The sequence below is a fragment of the Doryrhamphus excisus genome, linkage group LG3 (genome assembly GCF_037039965.1).
Source record: "Doryrhamphus excisus strain RoL-2023G ecotype Guam linkage group LG3, RoL_Dexc_Guam_v1.1, whole genome shotgun sequence".
NCBI lineage: Eukaryota > Metazoa > Chordata > Actinopteri > Syngnathiformes > Syngnathidae > Doryrhamphus > Doryrhamphus excisus.
Window position 1 is genome coordinate 17,512,423 of NC_136359.1, and position 12,687 is coordinate 17,525,109.

General features: G+C 41.4%; 1 protein-coding gene across 1 annotated transcript; it reads left to right on the forward strand.

Annotated features, from left to right (window-relative positions):
* The first annotated feature begins 995 nt into the window (after positions 1–995).
* mat2ab (methionine adenosyltransferase 2Ab) lies at positions 996–5,232 on the forward strand. The gene is made up of 9 exons (XM_058071741.2): positions 996–1,235; positions 1,857–1,934; positions 2,007–2,129; positions 2,204–2,316; positions 2,392–2,535; positions 2,617–2,835; positions 2,909–3,091; positions 3,180–3,313; positions 4,721–5,232. The coding sequence occupies exons 1-9, from the start codon at positions 1,142–1,144 to the stop codon at positions 4,821–4,823; spliced, it is 1,191 nt and encodes a 396-aa protein (XP_057927724.1). The 5' UTR covers positions 996–1,141; the 3' UTR covers positions 4,824–5,232.
* The last annotated feature ends 7,455 nt before the right edge of the window (positions 5,233–12,687 follow it).

Sequence of the window (12,687 nt, forward strand, 5' to 3'; positions counted from 1 at the left end):
CTGCACTGATGCAACACCAGCCAGGGATTGAACCACTTTGTTGTTATGGAAACCAAAATTCCACAAGTAAGAATAGGATGGATGGAATAAAATGTGGCTTATCTTGTTTGTTCAGTCAGATATGCAAAACTCAATATTATGGAAGTAAACCTTTGACCTTTTACAAGCCACGCAGGCTGTTGATTTTTAGCAACAAGTATATGGTTAATGATTCCTTACTCCTAATGATGTTAAACTATCATTGCTCTATATCCAGGTTCCCATTTCAAAAAACAGACATCAGCCAGGAACATGTTCACAATAAGTTTATAATCATATTATACTGGACTACATGAAACACAAAAGAGCGATAAGGGCCTTTTAAATGTACAATAATACAGTTACAATGAAAGATACCGATCATACTTTTTGTAAATACCTTTCCAGGTATAGCTGGATCTTTTAACGTGTTCTAATGTTGATGTAATTCCTCAAATTGAAACTTTGCCTACTTTAAATCACAAAGGCAAGCACACAACAAAGTAAAATATTTGAAATCACAGTAAAAAAATAATATGGATATCTTTTGGGAGCATTTTTAATGTGTGTTAATGAATTTTACTGTATGTATGAATAACAACTCTTTTCACCAAGACTGGAAAGTGTGGCCCGTGATATGTAAAAGTAAAATTAATTCTTTATATTGTGACATAACACACATTTGCTTTGCCATTAGCTTTGCATACTGCATACTGACCTGCATTGGATCCTGTTTATCATAATCAATGTCCAAAATATAAAAAGTGGCCCCCACATCCGCCAATAGCCTTCGGTGGAAAAAAAAGACTCCCTCCCTGACATTTTTTGTAGGACTTGCTGATTGGACAAGACTACTGTTTTCCCTCTTTATCATTGCCAGCATGTGGTGTGGCGTATTCACGCAAGACACCCCTCCTCTAAATTCCCCATTGGTACTGTCCACCTCTTCGTGACGTCAATGCATCTGACTCAATAGCATAAATATCAGAGCAGGGCGCCATGCGGATGTGATTCTGAGGACAGTTGTAGTGATAAACGTTAGTAGGTCTTAGTGAGCGGTGACATCTCAAACACATTTACTTTGTTGGTTACGTTGTTGGTCCTGAAGCATTCAACGTCAAGTATGATGAACGGCCAAATTAATGGTTTTCACAATTCCCTCATTGAAGAGGACTGCTTCTTGTTCACATCGGAGTCTGTCGGAGAAGGGCATCCTGGTAAGTACACGCTGACCTTATTTATCTTAATTAGCTGACTACGTACGTACGGACATGGCCGTGTTTCGCTAATACTGACTTAATTATATATATTTACTTTGGTTTCTTCGTATGCTTACGTTCGCTAAAAGGAAACGAGGGGCCGGTCGGCGTTAGCAGGCACACGCGCCACTAGCTAAGGTTAGCTAGCTAATCTTCGCTCAAAGGCTTGTTCCGTTACAACTTTTCGGCTTTGTTGTCTATTATTCGTTAAATATTATATTTTCATTGGGGATTGGAACTTTCTATCACATAGATGTTAGTATTTTTCATCAGTTTATTTCTCGAGTCGTCCGTGGCTCGGTAGTCACAATAGCAGTGCATGCGTGTCTGATGAACGGCTAACAGTATGCGAACATGAAAGGATTCACAGGCCGTTCTATTGTAATGGTTTGGTTAAGATGCTTTCCGTTTACCGGCTAGGCGTGGGCCCCCGCCTCAACATGTGCACATGTTTGAAATGGCGACTGTTGAGGCATTGAGCCCCTCCCACCAAGTACATGCTGCAGTTTGATTTGAGCCTTCGCTTCACTGTGTCCGCAGCTTTTTGCAATTTCTCTTCCTTCTATTCCACCTTTTCAGACAAGATCTGCGATCAGATCAGTGATGCTGTCCTTGATGCCCACCTTAAGCAGGATCCCGATGCCAAGGTTGCATGTGGTAAGAATAATTAATTTTCTAGCATTTTAATGTAGATGTTTGATAGCCGTCACATTTCCTGTGTTCCAACAGAGACTGTCGCTAAGACTGGCATGATTCTGTTGGCTGGTGAGGTGACATCACGAGCTACTGTGGACTACCAAAAAATAGTGCGAGATACCATTCGACTGATTGGCTATGATGACTCTGCTAAAGGTGTTTGAAAACTTGCCATTGATTATGGTCCTTTTTGTCAACTTGGACAAAGTCTTGACTTTATCTGTGAACAGGCTTTGACTACAAGACCTGCAACGTTCTTGTGGCCTTGGAGCAGCAATCTCCTGACATAGCTCAGGGTGTCCATGTTGACCGCAATGAAGAGGACATCGGAGCAGGAGACCAGGTCAGTTTCATGTTTTTGTTAGTTTACAGATGCCCAGGAACATGACATGAAAGTTGCTCTTCCCTAATGATTCAGGGATTAATGTTTGGATATGCCACTGACGAGACAGAGGAATGCATGCCTCTCACAATTGTGCTCGCCCACAAACTGAATGCAAAAATGGCTGAGCTACGACGCAATGGAACTCTTCCATGGCTGCGGCCTGACTCGAAGACACAGGTAGAGAGATGAGTTGTGGTTACCTTAACCAATCTACATTTGGACTACTGAACATTCAAACTTTTTCCACTACCTTCTCAGGTTACTGTTCAGTATCGTCAGGACCGTGGCGCCATGCTTCCAGTGCGTGTGCACACTATTGTCATCTCTGTTCAACACGATGAGGACGTGTGCCTGGAGGAGATGAGAGATTCGCTGAAGGAAAAGGTCATCAAGGCTGTTGTTCCCTGTATTTATTTGGATGATGACACCATCTACCACCTACAGCCCAGTGGGAGATTTGTTATTGGAGGTCCTCAGGTAAATATGTACCTTCAGATAACTTAAGTCAGGAGCATTGCCCGCATATCTAAGCGTTATTACTCCATTACAGGGTGATGCCGGGCTGACAGGTCGCAAGATCATAGTCGATACTTATGGTGGTTGGGGGGCCCATGGGGGAGGAGCCTTTTCTGGGAAAGACTACACAAAGGTGGACCGCTCTGCTGCCTATGCTGCACGTTGGGTTGCAAAGTCTTTGGTGAAGGCTGAGCTATGCAGGAGAGTGTTGGTTCAGGTACTACATCACCTTGGCTTGTCATCAGGCTTGTCATTTCCAACTGTGATGGTATTTCATATACAGTATATCATGCATGTCATGCTAGGTGTCCTATGCCATTGGAGTTGCCCATCCCCTCTCCATTTCCATCTTCCACTATGGGACCTCCAACAAGAGTGAGCGAGAGCTGCTTGACATTGTGAAGACCAACTTTGACCTCCGTCCCGGGGTCATTGTCAGGTAATGTATGACCCTCTGAAGCTGGATATTCCAGCTGTGACTACTTGATTTTGTGTTCCTCTACTGTGCAAGAGAGCCACCTTCTCAATCATATAGTTACAAAAGTTTCCTGAATGAAAAAAATATATATGTTTTGGGCAGCTTGTTTACACGACGATAGAGTTTTTGTAAGGGGAAAACTCAGGGCTGGGCGATGTATCAATATTTAAGCACGATATCAAAACCAACCACGTCGTCGATATCAATATCTGTATCATCCTCCTCCCTGCATGCACGATCTAGGAGGGGCAGAGCAGAAGCCCAAGGTTGAAGCGACCAGTTAGTGTCTGTGGTGGAATAAGCAGTATCTCGGTAATGTGGAGGTACTTTAAATCCAGAGCATAATAACATGTATGAAGCTGCACACTCTTGTTGCGTTCCTAATGAAAGGAAATTGCTAAGATATCGTCCCCTTTGCAACAGTAGGGATAAATGTCTTTAAAAAACTGCTGAAAACGATGGACTTGTGATGTCCAGCAAACAATTACTTAGCACGACAAGCTCTGTGTCCCAGGAAGTTGGACATATGCTGCTAAGCCTGATGCAGTTGACAAGTGTTCCTGGCACAAAATGACATGCTTATGTCCTCTAAAATGTCTACCTAAAAATACAGCTTTTCAATTAGTGTTTTAGAGTTGCTGATATTTAAACATTTCCTCTTAAACCGGGCACTCCTTCATATTTTGTTGTTTTATCAGTTGAGAATTTGAGCAAAGCTAAAGTTTTTTTTGATTTAGGTGTGTTTCTATATTTCAAAAAGAGAATGGCTTACTTTTTCGGCAGATATTTTTTTATGCATCTTGGATGAAGCTTTAACATTTCAAAATGTTTTATTAAGACAACTTGACACACGTATTTGCCTTTGATTTTTTTTTTCAACTCGTTTTGGGGGAAAATATCACCATCAGTTTTGGTCCATATCGCCCAGTCCTATGAAACAATCTTCAACAAAACATGACCAGCGAAGACACGTTTGAAAAGACTTGAGCAGTTTGTACAAGTGGGTGACATGGGCACAGTGTTTTATGTGTGAATGGGATAATTTTAATAACGGTCTGTGCCACTTTCCAAAGTACTTCCTTTTTTTTGTGTGTAAACAAGCTGAGTTTTACAAAGCCCTGTGGTGATTGCTCGGGATAAGTCAGGTTTTGTAAATGAGCTGAATGGCTTCCATCTGGAAGTTGCTGTTACCAGATTGCTCAGGTGCAAGGATGGTAGGTGCAGGTAAGTCAAATTTTTGGTTTTCCTCGCCAAAGGGTCCATAGTGTGTGTGTGTTTTTGTTTTTTAATCCATGCCTCACTTTGGCCTTAATGTATTTATCCTCAGTGTGTGTTACAGTTGTTAAACTTGTTGATTATTTATTTTAGGGAACTGGATCTGAAGAAGCCCTTGTATCAGAAGACCGCAGCCTATGGCCACTTTGGCCGTGACTCCTTCCCATGGGAGGTGCCCAAAAAGCTCAAATACTAAACCTGTTAAGCTTTCTCCCCCTTAGGCTTGTTGGTGTATACTACAGAGAAGCCACCAAGATTTTGGGGGGTGAAATGCCCTTCTCTCTCTCTCTCTCTCATTTCATCATTTACCACATTACCCTCTTCTGCCTCCCTTTCCTCTGGTTACTGTTTATTTTGCCAATTGCGTTATCCTGCTGGGTCCTTTTGAATGCATTTTAATTTTTGAAAAGTGACTAATTTGCCCTTTGGTCCTTATTGCTCAAGCCTGATTAGCGGCAGTCCTCGTCATTCCACACACATTTTTGTGATCTTCATTGGCACATCAGTAGTGTTAGACTGTAGTTGGCCTTCATTTACTGGTGCTACTGAAAGGTGTGTGTGCCACCTCCGAAGTAAATCTTGACGCATGTAGCTTGTCATTTTGGAGGATCAACATTCCTTCCCCCTTTTTTAACTTTTGGTAACTTTACTCCTTGTCATCATTGAGGATGCTAGAATGGCACAAAGAAATGGAAAGGTTTGTTGCTGTTCACTAAAATGCTATGCATCGAAGGCTGAAGAGCCAGCCAAATCTTAGATTCTCAAGCTCTCAAATGAGTTTAAAGGCCCAAATGCCGCTGTAGACCTTTGCTGTTTTCTGACGTACTACAGAAAAGTCAGAGGCTGCTATGTCACTGCTCTGGTCTGCAGAGGTGTTGGATGGATATACTTGATAGATGGGGAATATTTGGATTGTGTACACAATTACGTTTTAAATGGTCCTTTTTTTTTTATAAAGTAGATGTAAAGCGTTTTTGTTTTTTTTAACTTGGGCCCTGGGACTCCACAGGCATATTGATGGCAGGTGTAGTTACAGAGAAACCTGCCTTTCGTCTTTATCCTGGTGGAGTTTGTCAGTCTTATTGGATGTCAAAACGCAACACTATTTGTTCTCTGAAGCTCGGCGTGCATACAGAGAAGCTGATGTTTCAGACGGCAGCTTTTAAAACATAAATACTCTGTTACTGAAATCTTGAATTCCTTTTGACTTGATCATCTTTCAGTGTTTGGCTTGAGGCTCCAGAATGTTGTACAGAAAAGTTTTGGACTGCCTCGAAAACCAAGTGTCACTGCTAAATGTTTGTCTACTTTAGTGTTTTATTTTTTGACTGCAGAAATATATATTTTTAGGACTATGGGCTGGTTGTCAAATTCGATTTTTAAGCATCCCCAAATATTTGGCTCTTACAAAGCATCCTTGGTGAGATGGCAACATTTGGTTGGTGTAGTACAGAGAAACCAGCCTTGTTTACAGGGCCGTCCCATACAGGATGAGTTCGCTCTTACTGGAGGTCATCATTGGCAACAGTAAGTGTAAACGTGCCTTTTCTATTTCCTTTCCTCCCCTTCTTTTACTTCTACCCTCCCTCACACACAAACATGCTTCAAACAGGAAGGAGTAGCTCATTCTGTAGTATGCTTTGTTTAGATTGGGCTGTTCCTCTGAGCTGTAATAAACATCCCTACACCATGCACTTCTGTCTGGAGTCATCTTGGTCATACTGTGTTAAAACATGATTGTTCCTTTTTAGTAGTGGAGTCCACGCAAAGCCAGACCTCCCAATGTCCCGGTCTATGTGAAAATGTATTGCCCCAAATCATCAATTTATTACATATGCAGACAAAAATTGACAGCAATTTTTTGGTCAGACTTTAACATGTCACATGCTTGGTAAATTAAATAACTTGGGTGTTGTATATAAACTTAATACAAAAAATGTCCATATACCACTGTTTTTGGTATCATTTGTAGCCATAATTGGACATTGAACATTTTTTAGTTTTATTTTTTAATGCCGTTTGCGGGTGGGGGGTTATGCTTTGGCCTATCCTAGCTGACGTCGAACAAGGTTGATCCTAAACTGCTTGCCAGCCAATCACATGGATAGACAATTATTCACACATTCATACTTATGGACAATTTGAAGTCTCCAGTTTGTTTGGAATGGGATGGAACCATGAGAACATGCAAATGACACAGATGTCACATGGAGATTTAAATCTTCCTAATCTGTGTGACCAACATTCTAGCCATGTGACCAGAGATATTTGTTCCTATTTAAAATGTAATAGTATCCAGTGTAAGTTTTAATTATATTCAAGGTGTATTTGTGGCAGCCACAGTGCCTGTACCATTGGACAATGCCGTCCTTTGGCTTAGGCCAAAAGCCAAGTCTAAAATTGTGAGCCAGGCCTTGACTTTGACCTCACAAATGTTGTTCTATGAAAATGAATGAACCAAAATTCCCACAAGCACAGTACAGTGTCTTGCAGAAAGTCTTCCCAAGTGGGAAACCAACTATTTTTGTGCCCCCATTTCCACTTCCTGTATGCATAGAGATCACATGACAAAATACATGCCGGCAATGTACATCCGAACACCTGCCTGGAGGCAGCTTGCAGCCGCAGCACTTTGCAAGACTAACATGGAACCAAATAGGCATGCAATGGGGAAAAAAAGCTGAAATGTTGGGGAAAAAAATACCTTGGGACAAATTTTCAGTTAAAATTTTGTGGCACAGTGGAAAACGTTTGTTTTAAACAAGGTGTAAGAATATGTTATAATATTCAACCATGTTTCCCTAACAAAGATCCTGACTTCTACTATTCTTTTACTTTAACTTGTGTGCCATTTTGTGGTCACAGTATCAACATTCCCTGCAGTCAATTTTTAAACAGCGATGTCACTGCTAACATGAGCTCAGTCTTTTAACTTGAGTCAAGAGCTTCAAACTCTGTGTTCCTCTGTCAAAACTTCCAAGATGTCACTTGCACAACATCACCTTAAAGCGCTTGTTGCAGCTGACCTAGTCTGCATTCATTCAGGACCAAAATTTGGCGTTTTGGTACCCATCTGCAGTGTTAATGTCGATAAAGCTACAACTATCTTTCAAAGTAAACAGAAAGTGAAAGTTGTAAAAACAAAACCACATTTAATCTCCAGACAAAGAAGGACACAACGGTCCCATTTTCGCATGGTCTCAAGGTCAGGACTGTTGTCTGGGAGAAACCAGGCAACAGCTGTCCTTTGCATCAACTATTTTCCTTTTTTTTTCAGCCTGAGAATAGCTTCAATTTAGTTTGTTTCTTTAGTCTCAGCTCGGGAAGGAACACTTTGGGCAAAGGCTTGATCGTTCCTCTCATCTTCAATCAAATGTTTTGGGACAAAGAACTGTTGACGCTGGTTGGTTTGAAATGCCTCTTTTTGAGTGGACAAAAGTTTCCTGTGATTGATTGCTGAGCAGTCCAATGTGTACCCCTCCTCTTTCAAAGGTTGGGCTCCAGCTCACCTGCAACCCTAATAAGAAACTGAAGGAATGAATGTTACATTTTATTTGTGGCACAGTTCTATTATGGCTACAAAAACATTTAATTCTGCTGTATTACAAACTAAATGTTAAATTCTGGTTCTGAACCTCAGATGACCTCTGACTATGGCCAAGTTTGGATGCAGTTGCCTCACTTTTAAGTACATAACAGGTGTCATTTTTGCATTTCAGCTGCTTTTAAACCTGGAGGGCCTCAAAGTTGTTTGCTTGTTTTCTCACTTGGGTGGAACTTACAAGTCTGAACCAGTCAGATGTTTGCAACTTGACATAGTTATATCTAACTAGCCTGTCTAAATAACCTTAAGCTACAATCCAGGGCTTTACAACAAGGTGGGGTCTTCCTCTACTCCCTGTAAAAGACATTTTACAGGGAGTTCTCACCCCACTCGGGCTGTCTACTCTCTCCTCTTTTCATTTTGCCTTTCACATAACTGAAGTTAACTTAGCGGGTTTGAAAAACATGTTTTTCTTTCTTCATGTCAAACTGCTGTGCCTCGTCCCGGGGGGAGGCCTACTTCACACACTGAAAAACTATGCTCTTGATCACACTCTGAACTCATTTCCAACATGGCATAGAAGAGGGAAAAAGACAAAATGACAGTGGTGTCTTGGTATTTTTATATTAGTGAAAATGTACAACAACCTTGAACTTCACATTTCCTTGGATAAGTTGACTGAAGCCAACAAGGAGCTGCGTTTTTTACCTCATGGCTGGCAGCTTTTCAAGAATGTTATGCAAAACTTTGTCAAGGGGGAGCCAGCTGTGCTCTGCTATTGGTAGGAATGAGACACACCTCTTCACTTTGTCCACGCCCTTCCCCTGCTCCACTTGTCAACCACCATGTGACTTGTAGGCTTTGGAGGGCGGGTTGTTGGGGTGGGGGTGCTTATAGGATGCATTCCTGTGGAACCTAGTCTGCTGCTCACTATGTTTATGCTGGATTCAGCAATGCTGAAAAGTACCCAATCACATGTGACGTCACTCCTCGTGACAACGTTACATAAAGCTCACATTCATCTTTAGAAAACTTGTGAATCCTTGTCCAACATTGGTTCTAACATGCAAGTTAACACTTGTATGTGGAATGACATATTCACCCAAATGAAACCAGAAACTCATTACATTTGGGATATACAGTACATGAATTTCATTGTACAACGATGCAATGTACAACATACAATGTTGCCATGTTGTTTTCATACATAACACCCACTACATTCACACCGTCATGCAACCAGCTAGCCCTTTAATCTAAGCTGATCTATCTAAATCTCTTGTTCAACAGTACATATTAAGACCAGAGGGTACAGTACTTTCTTTTCCTTCATCAAAGGTATACATAAAAGTAGCCGGGTCAGTTTTATTCCTACAGCAGATGGTATGTCAAGTCACCGTACACATTAGGCAGGTGGAAAGCAGAAATTTATTTTTGGTGTCTAAATATGCACTTAACAGTCAAACCTTGGTTTTTGAACACCTCAGTTTTCATGATTTGTTTTTTGAGAAAAAATGTGTACAAAGCACATGTTGCTGACAGTGTCTGTATATTTTTAATTGAATGCCACTGGTAGAAGCAACATTTAATGTTCATATTCCCATTGAATTTATCATTTCACTGAATGTAAAACTATACTTATTCTTTATATAGTGGTTCTCAACTTGTTTGGCTGTGGGACCAATCGTTGAACCTTCAATGACAAGCCGCAACAGTTTTTGAAAGCAAACTTCTCAAATATTCATTCATTCATTTTCTACCGCTTATCCTCACAAGGGTAGCGGGGGGTGCTGGAGCCTATCCCAGCTGTCTTCGGGCGAGAGGCGGGGTACACCCTGGACTGGTGGCCAGCCAATCACAGGGCACATATAGACAAACAACCATTCACACTCACATTCATACCTATGGACAATTTGGAGTGGCCGATTAACCTAGCATGTTTTTGGAATGTGGGAGGAAACCGGAGTACCCGGAGAAAACCCACGCATGCACGGGAAGAACATGCAAACTCCACACAGAGATGGCCGGGGGTAGGATTGAACCCTGGTCTCCGAGCTGTGACGTCTGCACGCTAACCACTAGACCGCTGTGCAGCCCACTTCTCAAATATTTATTTAATAAATGACATTTATTTATTCCAATTTTAATTAAAAACAAACTGTTTGCAGTGGTTACATTGCTGCCTTCTGGGTGCTAACACTCAGATGTGTTGAAAGCATTTTACCACACCTTTTGCCTGAGCAGATCATGTAAGCTGCACCCCTGGTCATGCACACACGCCTTTGCCAAGTGCTGCTGGTGTCATTTTGATCCAGTTCCAACCAGTCCCTTTCAGGAAAACATATTCATCCTCATTCATTCATTCATTTTCTACCGCTTTTTCCTCACGAGGGTCGCGGGGGTGCCGGAGCCTATCCCAGCTGTCTTCGGGCGAGAGGCGGGGTACACCCTGGACTGGTCGCCAGCCAACCGCAGGGCGAAAAGATATTAAGTGCAGTTTGAATTGGGTTGTGGGACCTGGACGAGAAGTGAAACTCAAGCGAGTCCAATTGCTGTGGTTCAACACTCAGTAGGTCTGGTAAAGGTATGGATAAAGGTGCAGGTATGAAACAAAGTAATTGGAATGACCTTTTGGAACAAATTAGTCACAAAAACTAAGGTACCGATGTACTTATGAGTAAATATTCACTTGACTTCGCTTGCACAAGACAACATGAAACATCAAGCTGTGATGATTATTGCATCAGCTGTTACCCTAAGCCTCCAGGAAATGTCAGTGACCTCCAGCAAATATCTGACCTGTACACTTCTCACCTGACATGTGTCTCCACATGGTGCTGACCGCTAATGGACACGCTGCCAGAAACATTACCGCCCTACAAGGCCGTGTCTTTTTCTTTTATGGTTTTGTTGTTTTTTCCTGTGACGGCAGGAGGGCTTGAAGTTCTAGTAATAATGGGACATTGCATAATATGTGCAGCGGTCACAACATTAGCTTGTAATAAGATGCCTACATGAAGATAATAATATTCAATTTTGCTTGACTGGAATTGTACTTTTTTCTTATTTTCACGGTCTGGAGGTTTTTAATAATAGAAAATGTATAGTAAGCGTTTTCTCTCTGCTCCTCTCTGTGTCACAGAGTGCATGGGTGTGTGGCACTGTTGCTCTTTAAAAGTATTTTTAGAAGCTTTTGTGAAATCTGACCTGGTAGAAATATAAAAATAACGTATTCAACTCAGCGGACGTCATTTTAGTTTGGAATATTAGAGTTATGTAATGAAGTCAAGAAGGTTTCTCAATTGTGTTCTAGTAGCCTTTTTCACCACAAACGGTGCGTCTACCCGAGTGTTTTTAAACACGGGCAGTCCTGTAAAAAAACCTGTAATGACTGCATTTGTGACACTACCGATGTGTGCCAAGATTGTGTGTCCGAGAAAGTGTGTCTGACAATGAGTGCTTCTCTTCTGGTAGGCAAAATGAACGCAGTGTGCTCAAGTCTAAGGTGCATTTATTATCAACTCCTAAAACGACAAAATTTGAAAAAGGGGTTTGGCAGTAGTTGGGAGTGACCAATCACAGCCTAGTGGATGCGCCCCGAGCCAGGTCGTGGGTAGAATATATTAAAACAGACCGTATTGGAAATACCACTGAAATAGGTACACATTTTGGATGATCTAGAAAGCTTTCTCTGCGGGTTATTGTGTGTAGTTGCTCTATAGGAGTCCACAATTCAATACAAAGGGAAGAAAATGAGCATAATAAACAGGAGGTACGCATGTTAATCGTGCATAAAAAGGACATTCCTGTTAATGTGTTATTAGCGTGTTAACCAATAATGAAAACTGTGAATCAAATTAATCACAGATTTCATTACTAAGCAGCAACTCTGTGAATCATGCATGCGTTAATGAAGACGAGTCATCAAACAACTGTCAAGCAACTAAGAAACATGATCCTTTATTATTGTAAACTAACAGTTATTATTTCAGCAATATTGACAGCAGGATTAAGAGTCATCTTAATTGTTTGTGGATCAATGCAGTATTTTATGTACAGTAGTCTTGTGCTACAAGTTGCCCATTCAAGGCTGCAGCAGGCCATGACCACTTGTTAAATATAGACGGTTAACTGAGCTACTGTAGTAGTGGGAAAGCAAAGGGGTTGTATTCACACTGGAAGCATGCAGGAAGTCTGAATGTGATGATGTAACCTGTGCACAAATATAGCCTGATACAGTATACTGTAACTGGAGTGAATTTAATATGCACCACCAACTGGCCAAGACAAGAAATAACATCATTGATTGTTTGAATTCAAAGGTCAATCAAATAAAATGCACCTCCTGCATGGAGGTTGTAGGTCAGGGGTGGGCAAACTACGGCCCGGGGGCCACATCCGGCCCGCCAAGTGTTTGAATACCCGCCCAATCTTTCCAAAGTATTTCATTTAAACTCAACATACAACCTGGCATCATGGCCTGAGCCAACCTTTTGATGGTTTTATCAATTTCGTT